The 26971-nt window shown below is 41.3% G+C and overlaps 1 protein-coding gene across 11 annotated transcripts in view; it reads left to right on the top strand.

Annotated features, from left to right (window-relative positions):
• The window catches only part of GLT8D2 (glycosyltransferase 8 domain containing 2), a 38845-nt gene that overhangs the window by 7601 nt on the left and 4273 nt on the right, over nt 1-26971 (top strand). For 6 of the 11 annotated variants that reach the window (XM_072773401.1, XM_072773405.1, XM_072773399.1 and 3 more), the window contains 9 exons: nt 7342-7388; nt 9687-9779; nt 13045-13216; nt 17059-17176; nt 18328-18460; nt 18942-19054; nt 20958-21124; nt 22137-22249; nt 26335-26940. In XM_072773401.1, the coding sequence (XP_072629502.1) occupies nt 7370-7388; nt 9687-9779; nt 13045-13216; nt 17059-17176; nt 18328-18460; nt 18942-19054; nt 20958-21124; nt 22137-22249; nt 26335-26507 (1101 nt within the window). In that variant the 5' untranslated portion in view covers nt 7342-7369 and the 3' untranslated portion in view covers nt 26508-26940. Of the gene's footprint in view, nt 1-7341; nt 7389-9686; nt 9780-13044; nt 13217-17058; nt 17177-18327; nt 18461-18941; nt 19055-20957; nt 21125-22136; nt 22250-26334; nt 26941-26971 lie in introns of those variants that run through there. The other 5 variants (XM_072773406.1, XM_072773407.1, XM_072773409.1 and 2 more) reach the window with 3 other exon arrangements.

The following is a 26971-nucleotide window of genomic DNA, read 5'->3' as shown; positions in this document are numbered from 1 at the left end:
ACAATGCCTCGCACACAGAAATCTCTATGTAAGAGTTACCTGTTGTTAAATCTGCAGCAGAGTCCCTTGTTACTCATTGGGTTTTGTAAATTGCCCAGGCTTACATGGCTAAGAAATGGGGCAGAATCAGGATTGAAACTCAGCTCTTTCTAATGACAAAGTCCATGGCATTTCCACTCAGGTACATGCTCTGCTAGATGTAATTCATTCAATAATATCTTTAAGGAGCCCCCTTTGGGGCACCTGGGTGGCTTAGTGATTTGGTGTCTGCTGTCGGTTCAGATTATAATCCTGGGGTCCTGAGGTCGAGTCCTGTGTGGCCTGGGATTGAGCCCACGTCAGGCTTCCTGCTTAGCAGGGAGTCAGCTTCTACTTCTCCCTCTGCCTCTCCCCTCAGCTGCCTCTCCCCACAGCTTGTGCTAACTCCCTCTCTCTCTCAAATTAATAAATTAAATTTTTAAAAAAGAAGCCCCCTCTTCTTTTTTTTTTTAGAAGCCCCCTCTTTTATCTTTCATTCAGATTTCCAAGTTCTTTCCTAGTCCTCCTTACCTAAACCCATAGCAGACAGGATTAATCAGAGCTCTCCCTTTTTTTTTTAACTTTTCTGGGGTGTTTTGTTTTGTTTTGTTTTGTTTTTAACCAACTCTGGTGATGGCTTTAGATTCCTTCTCAAATTAGCCATATTGAAAGTCCATACCAACTGATTAGAGTTGGCATGTATAGAATAAAATTTAGGGGCTCTGATTTTTAGAATATTACTCTGGAGTCTTCACATTTGCCTTTGCTTCCAAGGCAGAGCTAAGTTGCTTAGCCACTGCCAGGTCTTAAAACATTCTTTCCAGATTTGGCCACAGGCCTGAACTCTTTGGCATCTGGTGAAACAGCACCCTGTTTAAGGTCTTCAGGGGCCCATTTTTTAAACTTAACGGACACTTCTCAGGTCCAGACCAATTCTCCACACTCTCCTTTTCTTCATGGGCCGCAGGACCTCAGCCCTCCCTCCTCTGCTCTTTGAAGGTGCCACCAACCTAGAGCCTTGCCTAGGCAACTCCTCTCTCCAACACTGGCTACGAGGCTCTATCTTCCTGTCTTGAGGACAACCCCACGGGCTCTTTAATGGCAAAGGCTTGGCTACATACTGCTGCAGAGAAACCACAGTGCAGAAGTCACTGAGCTTACAAAGGTGCAGGGGACACGGTACCTGGGGCTTCTTATTTTGATGGTTAGAAAAAGGCTCATAAAAAGACCAGAGCCCTCGACTTTTGTTCCTGGAATGGACAGCCTCCCCTCCTACCCTTTTTCCTGAGTAATGATATGCTGCCCCCTTTCTTCCTGGAACTCAAGAACAGAACTAGAGCCTCTCCTTTTCTTCCTCTCTCACTCATTCAATCCACACCCATTTGTTGAGGCACACAGAGGTGGGCAAGCCACAGTGGACGCGACAGGCACACCCCTAATATTAGAACAGTGTTCTGAGGGCAGGGATAGGGATGGGGATGGGGGTCAGGGGGGCACCCAGCAGGGTAATCAGGTAAGACCTCCTGGAGGAGGTAATGCCTGAATTGAGTCTTGCATTGAGTCCATGGTTTACTGGGGAGAAAGGGGCAGGGCGGAGGAAGGTTGATCGAGACAGAAGGGAATGCACCAACCAAAGTTCAGAGGCAAGAAGCTGTTTCCTCACGTGCAGGAACCATGTTAACCCACAAGGTGCTCTCCCAGGCTCTGCCCAGACGTTCCAGCTTCTCTTGGGCCCAGATCCCTGCCTTTTATTCTCTGGGGTCTTAGGACATCCCCCAGCCGTTCCTGCAGCACATGGCCCTGACTTCCTCCATCAGCTTTCTCTGCAACTCTGGTCCTTCTGCCAAGCCCACACAATCAACTCATATCTCTGGGCTGCGAACTCTTCACGAGCACCTCATCTGTTAGAATGCTTCTGACTGCAAGTACCAGAAACGCTAATTCACAGCAGTTTACATGGAAAATGCCACCATCAGTCATGAGATGAGACTATAACAAGGGAGAGGATGCTAATCAGGTGTGCCAAATCTTTATCCTTTCATTTTTGAAAAGGATTTTATTTATTCCTGAGAGACACAGAGAGAGGCAGAGACCGAGGCAGAGGGAGAAGCAGGCTCCCTGCGGGGAGCTTGATGTGGGACTCCATCCCAGGACCCCCGGATCACTCCCTGAGCCGAAGGCAGACACTCAACAACTGAGCCCCCAGATTCCCAAGTTAGCTGAGAGAGTAAAAATTTCATATTTTTAAAAAATTTAATAAAACAGGCTTTCTCTAGGAAGTACACGCTTTTCAAGGGCTCCACTCCGGCCTTATATTCTGAAAGCTGCTCAGAAAGTTCTCTCTGAGAATCAGCCTCAGGAATTTCTCTTCTTGACTCCCCGCTGCTGAGCCTCCCAATTAGGTGTGCCATGATCTGTTTCCTGAAGTCTCTTGTTCTGTCGTAAAGGGATTTTCGAGTTAGCAACATGCTGGACAGGGAAAAGATGAGCCACCTTCTCAGATTAGTCAGCACTCTCTGATTCTGGCAAGATCTCAGCAGTCACAGTAACTGAACAGTGAGGGGCAAGCAGACCAAACTTGACTGATGCTCCAACAGCACACAGAGCCATCTGTTAGTTGGAACCTGACTCTCCTGCTTCCTGGGGTAGCCGGATTGGCCCTTGAAGACCTCTAGCACCCTGTGATTAAAGAGCATGGGCTTTGAAGTCAGGGAGCCCTCATTTCGAATCCCTGCTGTGCCATTTAGTTAGCTGTGACTTTGAGCAACTTATTGAACCTCTCTGAGCCACATTTTTCTCATGTGAAGCCTGGAGATGATAATATATCCACCTGAAAAGTGTTGTAAGAATTAAAGGAAATGATGGACCTGGTCAGCATAGAGCTGGGTGCAAATTAAGTGTGCAATAAATGATGGCTGTCATTATTACCTGGCCCTGCAAACCTCTCTGCATATGTGTACACAATTCTGGCCCTAAGGAATGCATTTGTAAGGACTCTTGTTTGCAAGAAACTGAATGTCATTTCAAAGCAATTTAAGGAAAAAAGGGGGATTGATTGGTTTGACTAATGGGAATGCCCAGGAAAGAGCTGGCATCAAGGATTCAGTCTCAGACCCTTTTGCCCTTCCCCTCACTCTCTCCCATGGTGCTAGATGGACCTTCCTTCGCGGAGTGGGGATGGGGGAGCATGTGGCCAGAGACTATTCTAAGCTTACATCACCATCTCAGAGAGTTAGCTGAATGCATATGATCTAGAATCATAAGAGGATGAAAAGTACCTGAAATCAATATCCGAAGAGTCCTAAGTAACATCTGCTTTGACTTGATTGCCTCCCGGATGCAAGAGAAGAAGGGGAGCAGGCAAGTGCATGTGTACGGCCTGGGAAAAATAAAAGGGATGTCGTAGCTGGTTCTTTACAATGAATTAAAGACTTGAACCAAATTCCCCTTGAAGAGTTTCCCAAGATCACTGGCGACAAGCTCTCATAACACTCGGGCATGAGGGAGCTCTGGGGTGCTTTGACACTCGCTTTTCCTGCTTCCTTCGCAAGCGCTGTCTGGCATGCTGCTGGTTTCCTCAGGTTATTATTCCTGTTTGCTGACTGCTGCCTCCAGTCAAATGTGAAGTTTAGAAGTTCCTTTGAAGGACCACAGTGAAGAGGGATCAACTTAATTTTAAAACAAACTTTGGGTTTTCAAGACAAATTGTTACTTATAGCAAATTAACTTTTTTTTTTTTTTTTTTTTTTTTTAATTTTAAGATAAAGAAGTCAGTTTCCAGCTCCTGGGCTGATTGACAAAATGTCACAAAAACAGGAATGAACATGTAAATGTGACAAAATTCAATTTTAGTTTTTCAGACTACACTGAATTTTTAAAATAATCTAAATTATTTTTATAATCTAAATTCTAATCTATTTTTGTAAGCAAAAATTCTAACCACTAAACTTCATCTTTTCATCAAGGGTGCATTTTTAGTCTCTGCTTCTCTTAATGCCACTGCTTATTCTCATGAGTATACAAGGTATTGTAATAAGCATAAAAATTGATTGTAAACTGTGACAACCAGGAAGCAGAGTTATTACAGGTCTTTGAGAAAGAGGTTGTTGGCTTTCTTGGGTTTCAGAGCACAGGTAAAGTACTCCAGAATATTGTGCCAAGATAAGATTTGAATTTGGGGAAATGCTTAGATGAAATTTTGTCATGATGTGTTAGCCATTGTCTTGCCTCTTTAAGCCTGGTGCTACTTGGAGAACATCATGGAATCTTTATTTGATGATACAGCTCACCTTTTAGCCACTGATGGCTGTCCAGAGCTATAATCCTTATAGAAAGCATGAGAGAAAATCCAAAACTTCTATTGAGCTCTCTCTGCTTTCTTTGGAACACACAGTCCTCTAGACTCCAATTCCTTGACAGATTTCAAGTGTTCCTTTGGACACTCTGAAATTGGAATGAAATTTTATTTATTTATAAAATATTATTTATTTATTTATTTACTTATTTATTTATTTGAGAAAGAGCACACATGAGAGACAGAGAATCCACCAGTGGTGGGGAGGGCCAGAGGATGAGGGAGAAGCAGGCTCCCCAATGAGCTGGGAGCCAGATGCAGGGGCTCAATCCTGGGACCCTGGGATCATGACCTGAGCCAAAGGCAGCTGCTTAACTAACTGAGCCATCTAGGCACCCCTGGAATGAAATTTTAAAGAAAAAAATCAGTTCCGCAGAAAGGACCATCTTCTCAACAAATAGTCCCGGAACAACTGGTTGTCCACATGCTAAAAAATGAACTTTGACATATAACACATGCCATGTACAAAAATTAACTCAAAATGTCAATGTAAAATATAAAACTGCAAAAGTCTCAGAAGAAAACAGAGGGGACACTCATCCTGACCTTGGATTAGGTCAACAGCATGATCCACAAAAGGAAAAAAATGAATGAATTTGACATCAAAATTAAAATTTTTTCTTTGCAAAATTCATTGTTAAGAAAATTAAAAGATAAGCCACAACCTGGGGGAAAGTATTTGCAAATCACATATCCAATAAAGGACTTATCCTCAGAATATGTAAAGAACTCTCAAAATTCAAAAATAAAAGCAATGATCCAATAAAAACTAGGCAAAAGATTTAAGCAGAACCTTCACCTTTATATTAGCCAGGGTTTCTCCGAGAAACAGAATCAACGGAAAGCATATTCATGTAGAAGAGATTTTTTATAAGAAATTGGCTCATGTGACTTATGGACTCAAGATCTGCAGGGTAGGACTGCAAACTAGAGACTCAAAAGACAATGGTGTAGCTCCAGTCTGAGAGCCAGGAGGAGTAGTGGTGGGCTCCAGTCTGTAGTCTGGCAAGCTTAAGACCCAGGAAGAACATGTGTTTCATTTGAGTCCAAAGGTAGGAAAAAGTCAATATCCCAGTTCAAAGGCAGGCCAGAGAAATTCTCTCTGACTCAGGGAAAGTTCAGCATTTTTGTTCTATTCAGAACTTCAACTAGTTGGATGTGGCCTACTGACATCAGAGAGGGCAATCTTCTTTACTTAGTCTACCACTTTAATATAATATCATCCAAAAGCATTCTCACAGAAACACCCAGAATAATATTTTACCACATTCTGGGTACTCTATGGCCAAGTTCAAGTTGACACATAAAATTAACCATCACAACCATATACAGATGGCAAATAAACACCAAAAAAAAGACCTTTGTCTTAGTTGCATCTGTCCCCCGTTCTCCATGTCCCACAAAGGGAACATGGGCCTCCTTTCCTTGATTTCCCCCAAACACATGGATACATGTCTTCAGATCCGGTGGGGAAGCAGGGTGGAGATAGGGTGGGGATTAGAGGGTGCAGGGCATGACGGAAGACTGGGGACTGGATCTTGGGCATCGCAGTTCTCAGAAGGTCCCTGGGGGCTGTTGGCCACAAGGAAAGAAGTTCTAATGAGCAAGTGGCAGCCCCTACGATGGGTCTTTCTCCTCACATTGTGAGTGCTGCCAACCCCAGGATTCCAGCTCATCATTTACTGGGACCCATTTAACTGTTCTGCTCTCATCCCTGCCCACCCCATCCATGCATGGGAAACTGGCTTCAGAAGAACAAAGAACTTTCTCTCTGAGGGGACCTCTGCTAGCAACGAAAGGAGTCATTATGTTTCTTCATTCTTGTATAGTTTACAGGAATCTGAAGGTAATGCAAGGGCCTTGTATTTTAGAGCTTGTTGTGGATGACTTTGAGTGTCTACTCTCCTTTACTATCAGAATTGCTATGGGAATGTTTGAAAACCTTGCTGTGGGGACTTTAATGAAGATAAAAACTGATGGAGGGAGTTGCATGCATGTGAAATAAAATCTATACTCCTTTACAGACAACACAGTTTGTCTCCACTATCATCTGGCCAGTGTCTTCTTTAGTCCAGTCTATTCCAACCACATTGAACTTCTCACAGTACTTAGAATACTCAGAGCTCTTTTTAGCCTCAGGGCCTTTGCACCTGCTGTTTCCTTTGCACTTTCTATTTCCTTCTGCATTCTCCCCACTGGCTCCTGCTCTTCCTTCTAATCAAATGCCACTCATCAGTGAGGTTTTTCCTGATTTCTCCTCCTGAAACACTCCCCAACTCTGTTGATCTTTATCCTAGGACCTCTGTTGTTTCCTTCACATCTACCATAATCTAATTATTTTGTTACATTTTAATATATATTTTCCCACAGGAGTGAAAGCCCCTAGTATGATAGGGCCTGGGACTGATTTGTTCACTGATGCATCCTTATACACAGTGCTGGGCTTTTAGTAGGATCTCAGTTAATACTCATGGAATGAATGATTGACTGTAGTGTAAGGTATAGTTCTGTTTCCACAAGGAGTCCCTGAAGATGTAAAAATTTCCTTGTCAAAGGAATGCAGTTATAATAGCAGAAAATATGCATGGTGTTGATATTTTCGATCAAGGAGATCTTCTTATGTGACATTTCTTTAGTTGGCACCATCTGACTAGCCAACCAAGAAATCTGACAGGGCTCTTTTGGGAGAAGGTAAAAACAAAAACAAAACAAAACAAAACAAAAACCACTGAAGACAAAAGATTACCTGTTGGGGGATGTTTGTGGTTTTTGTACAGCGAGAAAAAATAATTGGAAGAGAGAGCTATACATCCAAGAAATATTTGTTTCCAAGGTTCTAGATTCAAGACAGTAAAGAATGAGTCCACAGTTTGCCACATACCAGACCATCAAAGGCATGGTCCTTAATAATTGTATGATAACTTTTGGGTTGATTCTGTTTTAAACAAATTTTTTTCTTTAATCCGCAGGTCACAGTTTTTGTCAGCGTGAACACACATGGCTTTGTTACGAAAAAGTAAGATTATAGCTTTTAATAATCATGATTATTAAAAATAGATATTTTAAAGGACTGTGATGCTAGGTCTTGGCTTCTTTTTGAAAGCCTCTTTGATTTTTTTAAAGATTTTATTGATTTATTTATTCATGAGAGACACAGAGGGAGAGGCAAAGAAACATGCAGAGAGAGAAGCAGGCTCCCTGCAGGGAGCCGGATGTGGGACTCATCAGGAACTCCAGGATCACACCCTGGGCAGAAGGCAGACGCTCAACCCCTGACCACCCAGGTGTTCCAAGCCTCTTTGATTTTTATGGGTAGTTTTCCCACAGGCAATTCTTGGCATCATCATTTCAGGATGATGCCTGTGGAAAGATGTTTAGTATTTTGTCCAGAGGTGGATTTATCCTGAGAGGGGTCATACATTTCTATAAAACTTGCAAATATAAATTATTTTCCCACTTTAAATAAATATTCATGTTCCTATCTAATTTAGCAGTTGTAATTTTGCGTTCCTGTTCTTAAAGAGTGACCTTAAATTATATAATCTTCAAATCCCATCAAAACCTGGATTTGCCCTTGATTTTAGATCTAGCAGTTTGTGAATCTGGGAGGGAAACATGGTAACCTAATTGTGTTACTGTTAGCCTCAGGGCAGAGTTGTCTGATGTAGAAAATGGAAAGACAAGATATTCAGCTAGATATGAATTTCAGACTAACTAGGAATAATATTTATTGTAAGTATATCCCAGATATTGCATAAGACATACTAAAAAAAAAAAAAAAAGAGAGAGAGAGAGAGGTGGTAATAGATGTTGAGTTGCTTCCCCAAACTGGCTGTGTCAAGTAAATGTCAATCAGACGTATTGATAAATTATAGGACCTTGTTCTTTATCTTCTATTTTTCTATTTAAACTGAGTCTAATATCCAGTTGTCTCTGGCTGAATCTGAGAATCCAGAAAAGCCGAGAAGAGCTGGATGTCAGCACAATAGGATCATTGAGTCTCAGGATTTGGCTCTGGAAGACATCCACGGAGACTGACTCCTTTTTACAGATGTGAAGACAAAGGCCTGGGGACCAGAAAATAGATCAATATGAGGCCAATAAATGTAAATATCTTGCACAAAGATAGGAAATGATAATATGTAACAATTGTAATGTGTTTATTTGGCCTACATTCCCTTTGTTAACTCTCAAAACCTCCATGTGAGACAATGATTAATAATACAGTTACAGTCTTCACTGAGCAGATGAGCAAACTGAGGCCCAGAGAGGTTAAGTAACCTGTCCAAAGCCATACAGGTGAGAAGTGTTAGAAACAAGATTTGAATTTCACTTGAAATCCTAGCCCTTTCCTTTCCTACCAACATTTTCCAGACTTCAGGTATTTGTGTTTCATGTAGAACAATGGGGATCTACCTTTTAGAAGGAGGACTAGCATCTCAATTTTTCATCATCTGTTTTTCTTCTGTCCTATGCATGACTTAACTATTTTAAGTTGATTCATTTAAAGAATTATGTGTACTTTATAATAAAAAAGTGTATATCCTTACTGTAAGGATATATACTTTTGTGTATTATGTGTACTGTATAATCTCCTATCATAAAAAGAAGGTGATTATACAAATATGTATGATTAGAACCATGTTATTCAAATCTGGGTAGCTTTTGTTCCCTCCCTGCAATGAAATTAGAACTAATTTCTCACGCTGTGATTTAATGTTACTTAATGTCATGATCACAAGCCTCCTAAGCCATCTCATGTACAATCAGTGGTACATGCGCTCTATTAGGAGAGCACTGTCCTATATCACTCTGTTCCTTAGCAGATCCCAAGAGCAAGCAAGCATCATAGCTCTGGAACAGATGGTCCTGGATACTTAGACCTGGAAAATGTATTGGGTCTTCTGGCTTCTCACTATACAGAATTTTCTGTACATCATCTTTGACCAGTGTTTAAATTAACTGAGAAGAGGCTGTGTTATAAAAGCTAACAACATATACTCTTAAGAAGTACTGGTTCACCATAAACATTAAGTAAATGTTGGCTATTCAAAGTGTTCATGCACAGAGACTGGCTCAAAAGCCACATCATATAGGCATTAATGTTGTAGCCTCTGCCATCAGACTGCCTGGGTGTAGCCCTGGATCCTCCTTAAACTACATCTTTGTATCCTTGAGCATCAACAGCATCCCGCATGCTCTCTGCTGAAAGAGCAGCTCCAACCACCACTCTCTGTTCATATGACTGTTCTAAACTCTCCCCAAATTTCAACTTGAGAAGTTACACTTGAATGTGTTTCTGTTTCCGTTTCAGTTAATCAGGTATTGCTGTTCCTTCTGATTGTGACCCTCTGTGGGATCTTGTATAAGAAAGTTCACAGGGAGACTGCGCTCAGGAATGAGACAGGTATGCTAAGTGAAGTAAGCCAGTCACAAAAAGACAAATACTGTGCAATTCTTCTTATATGAGGTACTTAGTTGAAATCATCCAAACGAAGTATAATGGTTGACAGAGGCTGGGGGGAGGGGCAATAGGGAGTTCTTGTTTAATGGGTATAAGTTGCAGTTTTAGGAGTTTATAAAACTCTTTAAGTTTTATAAGAGTTATGGGGATGGACAGTGGCAATAGTTGTACGACAATGTGAATATATTTAATACATTGTGTACTTAAAAATGGTTAAGATGATAAATTTTATGATTTTTTTTACCACAATAAAAAGAATTTTAAAAAAAGAAAGGAGATAAACAAGCATATAATATTAGGTTGGTATACCTAGGACTGTGGTTTAAACGTGTTCCTTTGATTCCTTTCAGTAGCTGGGTTCAGAGATAAGCAACAATTTGGTTGGATCCCAAGGGCCTGCTTGTAGAAAATCCACCCAAGTCCAGTGATGTTCTAGAATGATCAGTGCTACTCAAACTTTAGCACATATGAGAATCACAATTAGGGTTTGTTAAAACACAATATACTTGGGCCCACTCTGAGAAATTTTGAATTAGTAGATTTGGGTGAGGCCTGAGAATTTTCATTTCTGATAAGCTCCCAGTAGATGCTGACACTGGTTCTTGGACTATGCTTGGGTTGTCTGCTTTGCATCCATCCTTTGAATTTCTGAATGATTTTGCTTATGAAAATTGCCCTCTCTATCTTTTATCTACTGGTTCATTCCCATCAGTACACCAATAGCCTCAGAATTCTCAACTTACAAAAGATCCTGAATTGACCCTATATCCTCTTCCAGCTGTCCTGAGGAGCCAATTCCCTCCTGAGGGGTGGATTCTTTGACATGGCACCTTTACAACTTCTAACCACACAAAATCAATGCCACAAAAATTAAGAAGTACTGGTAGCATGTATATTATATTATATTATATTATATTATATTATATTATATATTAGGACTTTTAAAAATATTTTATTTATTTATTTAACGGACAGCATGAAAGAGCACAAGCAGGGGGAGAAACAGAGGGAGAGGGAGAAGCAGCCTCCCCGCTGAGCAGGAAGCCTGATGTGGGGCTCCAACCCAGGACTCCAGGATGACAACCTGAGCCCAAGGCAGACACTTAACCAACTGAGCCACCCAGGAGCCCCAATAAAGATTTTATTTTTAAGTCCAGCAGGGGGCTCAAACTCACAACCCTGAAATCAGTGGTCACCTACTCCTCCAACTGAGCCAGCCAGATGCCCCTGTTTTTAAATAATTTACTTTTTATATTAATCAAACAAAATACATTTATGGAAAATGCAGAAGATAAAAATATCACCTGTTGCTGTATCAGCCAAAGACAAATACAGTTAATATTTTGGTGCCCTACATACATTCATTTCGCACTTTTTTTTCTTAAGCCAGCTTAGGCTTTGGACAAACATCAGTGAAAAAAACAATGTCCCTGTTCTCACAATGCTGACTTATCTTAGTATTTAAAAAATCATAAAAAAAAAAAAGTTAAAAACATGTATAATCTGGTCTAAATGAACATAAGGAGCATCTAGAAAGAGAATGATTCCACTTAAAGATGTGTATACAAATGTTGCTAGGGCATTATTCTTTGTAGCTGCAAACTGGAAACAATCCACATGGGAATCCACTACTGAGTAGATAAAATGTAATGTATTGACTCAGTGGAGTCCTTTTCAACAGTGAAAAGGAACACAATATTACAGCTCCCCTATGGACAAACCTCACAGAGATGATGCTACATGAAAGAAGCCACACCTGAAAACTCACATATATTATACAATTCCATGTATAGAAATTTCTAGAAAAGAGGCAACAGTGAAGCATCTGCCTTCAGTTCAGGTCATGATCCCCGAGTCCTGGAATTGAGTCCCACATCGGGCACACTGCTCAGCAGGGAGTCTCCTTCTCCCCCTGCCTGTATGTTCTCTCTCTCTCTTCAAATAAATAAATAAAACCTTTTTTTTTTTTTTTTAAGGAGATTTCTAGAAAACGTAAATCTACAGAGACAGAGAAGAGAGCAGTAGTTGCCTGGGGCTGGGAGCAGGAGTGGACTGACTGCAACCCAGTTTAAGGAACCTTTGCAGGGAGGTGGAGATGTTCTAAAATGGGATTGTGGTGATTGATGGTTGTGCAACTCTATCACTTTACGAAAAATCATGGAACTGTATACCTACAGTAGGAAATCTTAAGAAATTTCCAAACTTCCCAAATTTTTAAGAAGTCTGTATTAGTGGGCCTGGGCTGCCTTAACAAAATACCACAGACTAGGTGGCCTAAACAGAAGAAATTTATTTTCTCATAGCTCTTGGAGGCTGCAAGTCCAAGACCCAGGTGTTGGCAGCCTTGGTTTCTCCCAAGACTTCCCTTGTAGGCTCATAGTTCTCCCCATGTCCTCAGATGACCTCTCCTGCGTGTTCACAGCCTTGGTGTCCCTGCCACCTCCTAGAAGGTCACTAGCCCTCCTGGGCTCAGTCCCCACCCTCATGGCCTCATCGTGTGCTTCTGTTGGTCAAATCTTGATCACACAGACTTGCAAGGGAGTCTGCAACAATAGTCTTCATTGTTGGCTATGTGCCAGCTGAAATTCCAATGCTCTATTTCTTTAAAAAAAAAAAAAAGATTTTTTTTTTTAATTTGAGAGGGAGGTAGTGAGAGAGAGAGAGAGAGTGAGAGCATGCAGGGGGAGCAGCAGAGGCAGAGGGAGAAGCAGGCTCCCCACTGAGAAGAGGACCTGATATATACATCCCAGGACCACAACCTGAGCTCAAGGCAGATTCTTCACTGACTGAGGCCCCCGGGCGCCCCTTCAATGTTCTGTTTCTTTCTTTCTTTTTTTAAAAATGCATTTTATTTTTTTAAAATTTTTTTAAAGATTTTATTTATTTATTTATTTATGAGAGACACAGAAAAAGAGAGAGGCAGAGACACAGGCAGAGGGAGAAGCAGGCTCCATGCAGGGAGCCCGACGTGGGACTCGATCCAAGGTCTCCAGGATCAGGTCCTGGGCTGAAGGCGGTGCTAAACCGCTGAGCCACCGGGGCTGCCCCAATGTTCTATTTCTGAGAGAAGAGGAGACTGGATGTTGGAGAACAATCGGCAGTCTCTTGCGCACTACGCTCTCTTCCCCTAGGAGGGTGGAAGACAGCTTAATATGGCCCTACTATGAAATTCCTTCGTGTTCTAAGACAATAGATTTGGTGTTTCCAGATGATGACTCTGAGCCTCCTGAGGAGATGGAGGAGGAGATTCCTGTGGTGATTTGTGCCGCGGCAGGGAGAATGGGTGCTGCCATGGCTGCTATCAACAGCATCTACAGCAACACCGACGCCAACATTCTCTTCTATGTGGTTGGACTCCGGAATACTCTGTCTCGAATCCGGTAATTTGTGTGCTATAGACTTTGGCGTTTCCTACATTTCACCTTTTTTTATCTTTCCTTAATGGAGTTCCCTATGTTTTGGGTTTGATAAATGTCATTAATGAATTAACGAGGGCATGACCTAAGGTCTGCTTGGTGACCTGATGGATGTGTTGCCTAGCTAAGGAAGTTTCAGCAAAGCCTCGTTATTCTACTAGAGCAATGCATCATGCTGCCAAAGTGAACTGCCTAATGAATTAAAGAATTGCGGCCCTTAGGCAGGTTATGTGGAAGTCTTTCTAAAATGCTTTCTCTTTTCTCTGCCTTCTTAATTTGGGAGGATATCAATATAATAGCATTTTAATAGGATCCAGAATCATCACTAATTAAAATTTTTGAACCACTAAGCAATCTCTTTCCTATCATACAACATGCTAAAAAAATAAGTTGGAAATAGATTTAGAAGAAATAAACAGAAAATCAAAATTTAAAGTAAAGTATTATAAAAATGTGGGATAATTATATAATATTGCTATGGACAACGACTGTGAGTCCAAATATCATGAGGAAAAAATGGACAGATTTAACTGCGTAACAGTTAAAAACTTTTACTTATTTGTTTGTTTATTTACTTTTTGGGGGTGTTGGAATTCGCAGACAAGGGATTTATTTATTTATTTACTTGAGAAATGAACCCAAGAGCAGGCAGAGGGAGAGGGGCAAGCAGATTCTCTGCTGAGCAGGGAGCCCGATATGGGGCTAGATCCCAGGACCCCGGGATTGTGACCTGAACTGAAGGCAGACACTTAACCTACTGAGCCACCCAAGTGCCTCCAAAAACTTTTAAATGATGAAAAATACTGTAAGTGAAAGTAATCATACGATAAACTAGGCAAAATATTTTCAACATGTATTATAAATGAAGGATTACTACCCAAAGTATATAAAGAATTCTTACAAAATTTTAAACATACAAGCATCTAGTAGAAAAATGAGGATAGAATACAGACAATTCACAGAAGAAAAAAATACAAATGGTCGACAAACATGAAAAGGTATTCTGTGTTACTAATAGAGAAATTCAAGTTAAAATGACAATGACATATAATTTTTCACTCATTGAAATGGTAAAAATTAAATAGGACAACAATATCCAGTGCAGAAAAATGGGCATGCGTATTCTTTTTCTAAACAATGTCTAGGGACACCTGGGTGGCTCGGTGGTTGAGCCTTTGGCTCAGGGCATGACTCTGGGGTCCTGGGATTGAGTCCCACATAGGGTTCCCTGCAAGGAGCCTGCTTCTTCCTCTGCCTATGTCTCTGCCTCTCTCTCCATGTCTGCCATGAATAAATAAATAAAATCTTTAAGAAAAAAACAATGTACACTTTATAAATTGGGAAAGCATTTTGAGAGGGCAATATGGCAATGTCTAATACAATTTTACATACTAGAACTGGTGTGGCCACTGTGGAAGACAGTATGGAGGTTCCTTAAAAAGTTTAAAATAGAACTACCCCACAGTTCAGTAATTGCGCTACTGGGTATTTACCTCCAAAATCCAAAACACTAATTCAAAGGATACATGTACCCCAGCATTTATAGCAGCATTATCTACAACAGCCAAACTATGGAAACAGCCCAAATATCCATCGATAGATGAATGCATAAAGAATACGTGACATATATATGTAGAGTGGAATATTAGCCATAAAAAATAATGAAATCTTGCCATTTGCAATGACATGGATGGACCTAGAGGGTATGATGCTAAGTGAAATGAGTCAATCAGAGAAAGACAAATACCATAGGATTTCACTCCTATATGGAAGGTAAGAAACAAAAAACAAGCAAAGGAAAAAAGAGAGACACCAAGAAACAGACTTTTAACTATAGAGAATAAAGTGTTGGTTACCTAAGAGTAAAATCTTAAAAAAAAAAAGGCCCAAACTATAAATGTGTACATGTACATATATATGTTTCTATAAAGAAAAAGACCCCAAAGATCTCCATGTGTTAACAGTGACTATCTCTGGGGAGGATGGAGGGATTGGAGAGAGCAGTGATGAAAGGTATAGTTCAGGGTATTTCAAGTATTATTTCCTTTATTCCAAAGGAGAATGGGGGCACCTGGGTGGCTCAGCTGGTCAAGCATCTGACTCTTGGTTTCAGTTCAGGTCTTGATCTCAGGATCATGATTTCAAGCTCCATGTTGGGCTGCACACTGGGCACGAAGCCTACTTTAAAAAAAAAGTTAAGAAAGAATTTATTTTTCTTAAGTTTATTTATTTTAGTAATCTCTACACCCAATGTAGGGATTGAACTCATGACTCCCAAATCAAGACTTGCATGCTCTTCCAACTGAGCTGGTGAGGCTCCCCGAGAATGTGTTCATGTATGACTTAAAAATAGCACTGTTAAGAGGTACTGACTATGGAAGACGCTCACTCCTAATCTAAATGGTCCTTGGCTCCCATGGATACATTCTAGATTTTCTGTATCATTTCTCACTCTTCTTATCATTTATTGTTGCAGATTGTTCATTTAGCTTGCTGTTACTGTAATTATCTGTGGGTATGAAACACCAAGATAACCAAACCCCAAAGGGTGGCATGTGTGTAATATGTTCTGAGCAAGGGTTTGTACTGGAACAAAAGGCATGAGCTCCAGGGCTTGATGACATCTGAGCAGGGACAGTCTCCCAGCCCTTGGTGGTGTAGTAGCCCCCGGTTCGAATTATTAAGATTTTAAAAACCCTCTTGTCATTGAAGTATAATAATAAAAATAAAACAGAAAATTACATAAATCCTGTGTACAGATTAGTGAATCATCACAAGGTAAACATAACCAGGTAACAACTCCCACCCACATGGTATGGTCAGTCTTTTTAGGTTTGCCATTCCAGCGAGTGTCCAAGGCTATCTCATTGTAGCTTAACTTGAGATTCCTTTATTTCCAATTAGTTTGAGCCCTGTTTTTTACATATTTCTTGGCCACTTAGATGTGCAAGCTTGAGTCTCTTGCCAGTTTTTCAGTTGGATTGTCTTTTTCATATTGACATGACTTCTCCCCACATACAGATTTATTGAGATATAACTGATATATAACATTGTATAAATGACTTGCTTTTATAGTTCAAATTTTGTAGATCTAAATTTTGTTCAGAAGATTGACTCTTGTCGATTTTTGAGCAACAACAAATGCTACCATGTATGGCTTTAGTCATTGGCAATTTTGAAATAATTTCTACCAAGAATTGTATTATGAATTGAATTAAAGATAGTCACAAATTGTTTAAGACTGAGCAGACATAAGAGGAGAGGGCAGAGAGAGGAAGGAAGATGAGATGAGAAGTGAGGACAGGAGGGGAACACAGAGGCAGAAGCAAATCATCTTTGGAGTCCAACACAGCAGAGTAAGGATGTTTCCATCAAGCAGAAGATTCAGAACATCGTGCTTCATAGCTGGACAGATCTGTTGGCCCGGGGCAAACATAGACCAGCGGCCACAGATGCAGCTTTATGAGAAAGAAGAAACACTTTTTGTTCTTTCAGTTTCCTGTGGAGATTATGTGGATCTGGGGAGATATTTGGTTATTACTATTTTGCTTCATTTCCTTTGCAGAGTTATGTGACTTAAAGGGGAAAAAAAGAGGAAAGATTCGAAGCCAGACCAGATGGGGGGAAAAATCAGAAGGATTTATAGACTAAACTCTACTAAGGCTATACGCATTTTATTTTTAACTTTCTAAGAAGCAGCAGATTGACTCTGAGGCAATAGGCAAGTTGAGGAAAGGTTGGAGGTGTATACTAGAGGCATTTTTGTGTTGTTGTGTTTTTTGTTTTCTTTTTTGTCATGTCTTTAGAAAATGGATTGAACATTCTAAACTAAGAGAAATAAACTTTAAAATCGTGGAATTCAACCCTGTAGTCCTCAAAGGGAAGATCAGACCAGACTCGTCAAGGCCTGAATTGCTCCAGCCTGTGAGTAGGAAACACGCATATGCTGAGGACAGTCTTTGGTGAGACCCTTGCTCAGGGGAAAGCACTATGCACATGGAATATTTCTGAAGCAGTGTTAGATCTCCACGAAGCTCTGCTTATTTATAATTTATAAGCCACCTGCTCCAGAAGGATTTAAGATGGTTTAGCTAAACATAATGAAGCTATTAAAGAAGAAATGAAGCCTAAGAAAATGTAGGATGTGTTTGTGTGTGTGAATATGCCTGTAGGGGTTGGGGGTTGGGGCCAAATGGTGGGGCCAGGAGAAAATATTCCCAACCCACAGGGTGCTGTGTGCATTGCAGTTGAACATTAAACTTAGCCCAGCGTATCCCAGCAGCTAAGGGAAAAACAATCTATCTAACTATATGATGGATTCCATATCTCGTAGGATCAACTGAGATAATACCTTCAGGAGACACCCACTTTTACCCTAGCATTGGGAATCTTAAGGTATTTTACTGCAAGAGTTCTTATAAAAGGGACTCTTTCTTGTATAAAGAGTAGTGTTGATGGCAGGGTTACCGAAAATGCAGCCACCTTCTAATTGTTACTGAAATCTATCCTTGAAAATTTACTGAATTCTAAGCCCTCTGATGATATGATCTTTTCCTAATTCCTTGTATTTATTATCAGAGTGTGAGCTGAGTTGGGATTTTGGATTAAGTGATATGCCTAATAAAACTATGACTCCCACCCTCAGCTCATGTTTGTCTGATTTTCTGGTCCAAGGAGCTAAGAGTTTGAGTTTGTGGTTGGGACCCCCGTGCCCACGTGTGTGATTTAGTTGACAATAGTCAAATTACTAGTGTAGAGGAGGGCAGGCGATTTGTGGCCTTAAAAGATGCCTCTGTGACTCCCACTCTAGCAGTTTGCAGAGGTGCAAGGGTCATGCCATGGTCTCGGCAGCTGAGGGCTTCGATCTAGGAGAGCACTGATCTGCCGGCGCCGGTTGCCGCCCCAGGTCCACTAACTGGGCACCAGGAGGCTGCAGTGAGATGTCTGCTGCCCGTTTTATGTAGCTCCATACCTGGAGTTGAGCGGAGGCTGTGGTCAGGGCCACGCCTCCAGCAGGAGAAGACACGGAGCCACGTGTCTCTTCCCCACCGTTGCCTCTTTTGTTGTTTTAACAGCTGAATTTTGTTCGATTTTATCTCCCTCTGCTTATTCATCAACATGAGAAAGTCATCTATTTGGACGATGACGTAATTGTGCAAGGTATACTCGCCGACTGCCAAGAACACTCGGAAAAGGAGCAGCTGATAAGTAGAATAACCATCTCCTTCATTTTCCAAATAGCTCAATGCCCAGTGTTTTTGACTGTGTATTCAAGTTGGGAGAATAGTATCGTTAGAAGTTTAGGAATATTTTGATAATGGGGGTTGGTACCCACTTCCCTATAGATTCCGGCTGACTTTCTGAGAGCTACTCTGTCGAAGTCGGCAGTAAATCACTTAGTAGCCTCCTTTTCCCGGCAGCTAAGTGTGGGTGTTTAAGTGATGCTTTCTGTCTGCCACGTGCAAACAGGTGAGCCCCAGTCAGGCCCGCTGGATGCCAAGCTGAGCTTATTGTCAAGTGGCTTTCTGGACAGACAAGCTATGTTATTAAGTAAATGACCAGGCCGCTTGAAAGTCAAATCATGTACTTTTCTTCCTGGGCTAATCAGGGACTGTTTGATGTCCTAAGGCTCCATGTGACTCTAAAACAAATGCTGTAATATTTTAACCACTGATGTTTCTAAATCCAGGTGATATCCAAGAACTCTACGACACCACCTTGGCCCTGGGCCACGCAGCAGCTTTCTCCGATGACTGTGACTTGCCCTCCGCTCAGGACATGAACAGATTTGTGGGGCTGCAGGTGGGCTCGTTGCTTCCAGGCCCTGCCCGGCCCTGCTGCTCCCACCCCTTCCCTTCCCCAGGGCTCAGTCATCCAATCGGGACTGCAGGAGGCAGGAAGCACAGCCCCTGATGATTGTTCAGGATGTAGGTGGCCCGAACCACACTCCCTGTCCCAGATGGAGTTTCCTATGAGAGACTCCTTGAACTTTTGGTTCTGTTTCTGAGTTGTGATCATTGCTTCCCTCCCCACCCCCTCTCAATAGAGGAAAGTACTGATTTTCCTCAATGGTAAAGAGCTCCTTACCCCGGTGGAAATGAGGAAAGTCGAACCTACATGGAGTACGGAAACCAAAAGGATGGCTTTAAAGACAAGGTGCTGTTAAGAATCAAATGCTGTTCTCCACAAAAAGTTCCAGGAAATAATTTTATGTGTGTCACAATGAGATGTGACACTTTGAGGCCTAGGCTTTCAGGCCAGACCCGACTTGGTCAAAAGCTCGGCTCTGTCATTTAGTTGGTTTGTAACCCTGGGCAAGTTACTTACCAATCAGCTTCTCCCTCAGTTTCCAGTAGAGGCAATAAGAGCACTTCCCTTGTAGAGTCATTGTGAGAATTAAGTTAGTTAATACATGTAAAGTTACTCTGTGCAATTATGAGCTAATGTGTGCAGAGTTCCTAGGACAGAGCCTGGTGCACAGAAAGTGCTCAGGTGTCTCCATTATTTCCATGTTACATTTGAGCATCACACGGAGGTGGGTAGGACAGCCTGGGGTGGGGGGGGGGCAAACAATATGTCACATCCATTCAGCAACTCCCTATATGCTTACTGTGGCCTGACGCGGTCTTAGGTGCCAGTGATACAGTGAACAAAACTAAAATTACTGCAATTGTATAGCTTACATGTTAGTGGGAAGAGACCGTCAGTAAACAAATTATTTAACAGAGGATCAGGGTGGGGCTGCAGTTTAAATTGGGTGATCAGGAAGGCTCACTGAGGTGGTCACTGAGCCTGGCACTAAAGGAACTTAGGGAACCACCTCAGCAGGTATTTAGGGGAAACACATTCCAAGAGGAGGTAACAGCAAATTCAAAGATCCTGAAGCAGGAGTGGGTCTTTCTTGTATTGGAAAACTGGGGGGCCAATGTGGCAGAGGAAGCCAGGGAGAGACCAGGTGTAAGAAAGGTAATGGCGGTGGGGGCAGATGGCATAGGACATGGGAAACTTAGAAACTCTGGCTTTTACTCTGAGATGGGAAGCCACTGGAGAGGGTTTGAGCAGATGAGTAACATAGAGACAAAGTTGAAAAGGGTGGAAGCAGGAACAATTCAGGAGGAGTTGCAGAAATCCTGAGTGGTAATTATGGCTTGAACTGGGAGGGCAGCAGCGTGGGCAGTGGTTGGCCTATGATATGTTGTGGAAGACAAGACCAACAGGGCTTGTTGACGGATGTGGATGAAATGTGAGTGAGAAGGAGCCATGGATGACCTCATGACCCTGGGTTTTTTGCCTAAGTATCTGGAGTTGCTAGGAATGAAGGTGGGGGCAGGTTGTAGGGAAGCAGGTTTGGGACAGGATTGGGATCAGTTTGGGGTTGTAAGGGGAGCTGCCTTAATTAAGGCTCCAGGAGACAGAGTTGGCAGAGGTAGCAGGAGTCGGCCACCCAGAGGAGAGGCCAGGGCTGCCTACCTGGACAGTGTTTCAAGCCATGAACTGGATGAGGCTGTCTAGGGAGTTAGTGCTACAGACCAGGCGGGGGCACTGCTTTTGGAGGCTAAGGAAGGAGAAAAGCAGCCAGGGACTCTAGGAAGTGGCTAGTGACACAGCAGGAGACCCAGAAATTCTAGGCAGTGGTTTCAAGAAGATGATTATGTTCCAGAAATCAAAGATTTGTTAGTCAAAAGCATATCCTGTTCCTTTATAGAACACGTACATGGGCTACCTAGACTACAGGAAGAAGGCGATAAAGGACCTTGGCATAAGCCCCAGCACTTGCTCCTTCAATCCGGGTGTGATTGTGGCCAACATGACAGAATGGAAGCACCAGCGCATCACCAAACAGCTGGAGAAATGGATGCAAAAGAATGTGGAGTATGTGTAAACCTCTCTGCCCTTCTCCATGCTTGGCAACAGAACTATTCAATTAATTTTCTGTGCATAACTCAGGGGTTTGAAGTATTTCACAGACATCTTAGATCAGATTCTCTTGCAGAACTGATGAGAAAGAATGGAGACATGAAAATCTAGTCTCAAATGATATGTAAACGGAAGCGAGATCCTGCAGAATCTTATACAAACGTTTTTCTAATGAATAACGCAATTTTAAGTCTTCTCCCAGAAGCCTAGTGAAGCTTCTCTACTGAAAATAATTTATCTCAGTCAAGTTTCTCTTTCTTACATAGATTTTTTTTAAAGATTTTATTTATTTATTCATGAGTGACAGAGAGAGAGGCAGAGACACAGGCAGAGGGAGAAGCAGGCTCCATGCAGGGAGCCCGACGTGGGACTCAATCCCGGGGCCCCAGGATCACACCCTGGGCTGAAGGCGGCGCTAAACCGCTGAGCCACCCAGGCTGTCCCATAGACTTGTTTTTAAGAATTATTTTATAAACTCAACTTTTTTTTGGAAGGTTGAATTTTAAAAAATCATTTTTCATTACTGAAATTTTAAAATAGAGAAAAATAACCCTCTAACACAACAACCACTATTATCATGTCATTGTTATTTCCTATTCATCTTTTATCAGGATATTTTAAATATCATTATCACCTTGAATTTATGAGTGAAGTTTTTCTACATAATATAGGATCAGAATTTGATCTTCTTCTGTATTTGACATTAAAAATACTGAAAATTTTTAAAAATGCTGAAAATTAAAATGGCAAAATGTTATGCTGAGCTTAGGGTGAATTATATGGGAATTCATGGTATTCTTACAATTTTGTGTAAGTCTGACAATTTTCAAAATATAAAGTTGAGAGAAAAATGAAAAACTATGGTCTTTTTATATAGTGAGAGACTAACATCTTTCAAGAGTAGTAATTTCTACTTTATCTAGTCTGTGTGGTTTGAGGCCAAATGTTTTTCTATTCCATTTCTTAGGGAAAATCTCTACAGCAGCTCCCTGGGAGGAGGGGTGGCCACCTCCCCCATGCTGATTGTGTTTCATGGGAAATACTCCGCAATCAACCCCCTGTGGCACATAAGGCACCTGGGTAAGTATCATAGACAACACAGCTGTGCATTTTATAGATCTTTGAGCACCAAACTGCTAGGGCATCAACTTCCTCAATTCGGGTCCTCCAGGTGATCTTGGAGGTCATCTCAGACACATTATTTAACCTTCATTGCTCACATTCTACAAATGCAATTGCTAAAAAGGGCCTAAGAGGGGACGCCTGGGTGGCTCCATGGTTGAGCATCTGCCTTCGGGTCAGGACGTGACCCTGGGGTCCTGCGATTGAGTCCCACATCAGGCTCTTCGTAGGGAACCTGCTTCTCCCTCTGCCTGTGTCTCTACCTCTCTCTGGGTCTCTCATGAATAAATAAATAAAATCTGTTTAAAAAAATAAATAAAAGATTTTATTTATTCATGAGAGACCCAGAGAGAGAGGCAGAGACACAGGCAGAGGGAGAAACAGGCTCTATGCAGGGAGCCTGATGTGGGACTCGATTCCTGGTCCCCAGGGTTGCACCCTGGGCCAAAGGTGGCGCTAAACCACTGAGCCACCTGGGCTGCCCAAATAAAATATTTTAAAAAATGAAAAAGGGCCTGAGAGGTGTTTCTAGGAATTCATGAGAAGCCATTAGACTCATGCTTAGCATATAGCATGTGCTCCATAATCATTACCTATTGTTAAAATAGAACTTTCACTGTCAAAACTTTTTCACTCAGCTTTATTGCCCTCTTGCAGTAGCCAGCAAGGCGAAACCAAATTAGCATGATGGTTTATGATGCATTTAGATGGCTCGCAACTTTTCTTTTAAAAAGTTATTTCCGGACCGTATACCATGTGAGTCTTTTATTCACACTGTTCATTATAGGAGTGCAATGCCCTATGATATGGACTGGAATCGCAACTCTTATTACCTAAGTTGGGCAAATTATTCAACCTTTCTTTGCCTTAGTTTCTCCATTTGTAAACTGAAGCTAATAGAACCTTATAAAGTTTTTATAAGGAATAAATTACCTACTGCATGTAAATTGCTGAGCACAGAGCCTCATGCAGAAGACAGTCACATTCATTCAAACACATGACCACAACCCCATAGCCACAAGCACTGGGCCAGACCTGTTTAGAAATTGGAAAGGTTTTGAATTTTAAAAAAGGTAATGCGATGCATACATTTATGTGATGCAATACGCTGAGTGGGATCTAGGTTTTGCTACTAAAAAAGTTAGTAAAAATTGTTTTCTGGGGATCCCTGGGTGGCGCAGCGGTTTGGCGCCCGCCTTTGGCCCAGGGCGTGATCCTGGAGACCCGGGATCGAATCCCACATCAGGCTCCCTGCATGGAGCCTGCTTCTCCCTCCTCCTGTCTCTGCCTCTCTCTCTATCCTAAGTAAGTAAATAAATAAATCTTAAAAAAAAATAAAATAAAAAAATTGTTTTCTGACATTTGGGGATTTTAGAATTGGAGACAATGGCTTATGGATGTATATTTACTAAAAATACCTTCCACACTGTCAAGAACTGAGCTCAGTTCTGGCGAAAAAGGTGATTACTATTTCTAATTCTCAGAACAACCTGCAAGGTGGTTGTGTTCCTTACTCTCCTTTTAAAAGAAGGGACATGGGATCCCTGGGTGGCACAGCGGTTTAGCGCCTGCCTTTGGCCCAGGGCATGATCCTGGAGACCCGGGATCGAATCCCACATCGGGCTCCCGGTGCATGGAGCCTGCTTCTCCCTCTGCCTAGGTCTATGCCTCTCTCTCTCTCTCTCTGTGTGACTATCATAAATAAATAAAAAAATAAATAAATAAAAGAAGGGACACATAAAACTATAGAAGCTGGGTTCCTGGGTCTCCTCTTAAGGATTCTGTATAGATTTGCTTCTGCCTCATTATCGGAATCTTCGATATTCCTGAGCATCTGTATGCACACAGGAGCAACACAGGGGAGCTAAGGACACGAGTGTTCCATCTGGTTTGATTTATAATAATGTTGAGTTCACTGTTAAGTCAAATATCAATGTTTCCATGTAATGAATGTGCAGAAAATCCCATCAAAGTTGTAGGTCTATAAGGATGGTTGTGTAGGAATAGTTACGCGTAGTTTACACTGATAAGGTTAGAACACTCCATGGCCTTGGAATAGAGTCACAATCACATTTTATGAAATATCTCACTCGGAAGAAGGGACAGAATCTTCCTAAGGGAAAGAAGTGATTTTTCTTTTAAGCAGAGTCTACATCTATGCTAAAGGTTCTGGAATCTGCAAAGTCAGCAAAGTAAAGCTACACAGAAATCATTTGAAAAATGATTCAGTTTTAGTGTGTTTTGGAAGCAGAAACCAATGTGACACTAAAGGGTATTAAGTTTAGGTTCAAGCAGAAGGTCTTATGATTTTAAGAATTTAGGATATATATTTAGCTAAAAGCAAATTCTACTTCCATATGGAGTCCTCCAATAAGGGGCAGAGAGATGATCTCCCACAGAATCAAGACTCTAAGGTGTTTCTTCCCAAATGAGCATTTCCTTTGTAGTCTTTGGAAGTTGGTAATCATTCCAATTATGTTACCATAGCCTGAAACACCTAAATCCTCTTCTGCAACTGCCTTCACAGCTGTTTATGAATAATAGAAGACAGATTTTTTTTTCTTGCATATGTTAAGCTGGAATAACACAACTCCAGCTATTTACCCTCTCTTAAGGGATTTTCAGTGTTTTTTAATTTTTTTAATTTTTAACTTTCTTTTATTTATGATAGAGAGAGAGAGAGAAAGAGGGAGAGAAAGAGGCAGAGACACAGGCAGAGGGAGAAGCAGGTTCCATGCACCGGGAGCCTCACGTGGGATTCGATCCCGGGTCTCCAGGATCGCGCCCTGGGCCAAAGGTAGGCGCCAAACCGCTGCGCCACCCAGGGATCCCAGTGTTGTTTTTTATTTAAAGATTTTTTTATTTTGTAAAGATTTTATTTATTTATTCATGAGAGACACACAGAGAGAGGCAAACACACAGGCAGAGGGAGCCCGTTGAGGTACTCGATCCCAGGACCCCAGGATCACACCGCGGGCTGAAGGCAGGTGTTAAACTGCTGAGCCACCCAGGGATCCCCTAAAAATTTTATTTATTGATGAGAGACAGAGAGAGGCAGAGACAGAGACAGAGGGAGAAGCAGTTTCCATGTAGGGAGCCTGATGTGGGACTCGATCCCAGGACATCGGGATCACGCTCTGAGCTGAAGGCAGAGGCTCAGCCACTGAGCCACCTAAGCATCCCAAGGGATTTTCAGTTTTAAAAATATATCAAATTCTTTCATAGAAAATGTTAACACCATAGAGGATTCAAAAAAAAAATTACATTACATTTGCAAGATCTTAATGTACTTCTGGAAGATATATTCTAAAAATACTCTAACCAATGGCAATATCAGGGTAAACACACCATTTCTAAGTGACTCCTTATGAGGGTAATATCCAAATGGGGATAGTTTTGTGTTAAGAAGTGAATCTTATTCCTCCATCACATTTCATATGGTAAAAACAAGATCATTATAGAAAGATGTTGCCATACTAAGGAGGGGAAATGTAGAGAAACAAGAACGCCTATAAACTCTTGGTGGGAGGACACCTGATATAAGTTCTCCTGGGGATAATCTGGCAATCTCTTACCAAAAATGTGAAGGCATACACCCTTCAATTGAGGGATTCCACCTACAAGACTTTACCCTACAGATGTATCTGTGGACACGCACAAGATATGCACAGAAGACTGTGCAGTGTTCACTGACGTTTGTGAAGGGAAAGAAACCTAGATATCCTCAATAAAGAACTCACTAAAGAAATACAAATAACTATATATCCATTGTCATTAAACAGTCATTAAAAATAATTCAGCAACTCTGCATGTGCCACATCCCCGAACCCCCACACACTCATACAGGTAGAGTATTACTGGAAGGATTTCATAAGAAACTCTTGTAACAGTGGTTATTTTGGCAATTTAGAGTAGGTGGTAAATCTTTCCTTGTATACTCTTTGATTTGCTTAATTTTTTAAATAATGGATTTGCGTTCAATTTTCAATATAAAAATCTTACTTTCTAACAAGTCTATTATTTTCTTCTAAACACAAATGAAGGCTGGAATCCAGATACCAGATATTCAGAGCATTTTCTGCAGGAAGCAAAATTACTCCACTGGAATGGAAGACATAAACCTTGGGACTTCCCTAGTGTTCACAATGACTTATGGGAAAGCTGGTTTGTTCCTGACCCTGCAGGGATATTTAAACTCCATCACCACAATAGCTGATATGACTTGACATTTCAAGTATTTCCTATATAAAAAATGTGGAATTGTGCATTCGCAGCCCTCTTATTTCATTGTTCTTATGACTAGCACTTTCAGTACAGATGATTCACAATGTCCAACACAAAGTCTACTGTGTGCCAATGGTACTCCAGATCACAGAGGCACGGACCCCATACGTATAGGTGGCAACTATGGAAATAAGATGATGTGCCTGAGATATAGTTAGAAGGAAATGTTTAGGTTTCAGCAATTTGCTTAACTCTGAATGACAACTTGTATTCACAATTTAAAAAAATTCCTAAATGTGTTTTTTCACATGTAGGTATTTTTTAACAGGCTGCCAGTCTTTTTTTTTTTTTATCTTTTATAAAATACTATTTCATTTAAAACATGAATGTCTGAAAAAATAAAATATTTACAGATTTTCTAATGATTTTCAGTATATATGTTATTCTACAGGTTAA

This window comes from Canis lupus, chromosome 13 (genome assembly GCF_048164855.1).
Source record: "Canis lupus baileyi chromosome 13, mCanLup2.hap1, whole genome shotgun sequence".
Taxonomy (NCBI): domain Eukaryota; kingdom Metazoa; phylum Chordata; class Mammalia; order Carnivora; family Canidae; genus Canis; species Canis lupus.
The sequence above is the reverse complement of the archived record's forward strand: the minus strand, read 5'-3'. Positions and strand labels throughout refer to the sequence as shown.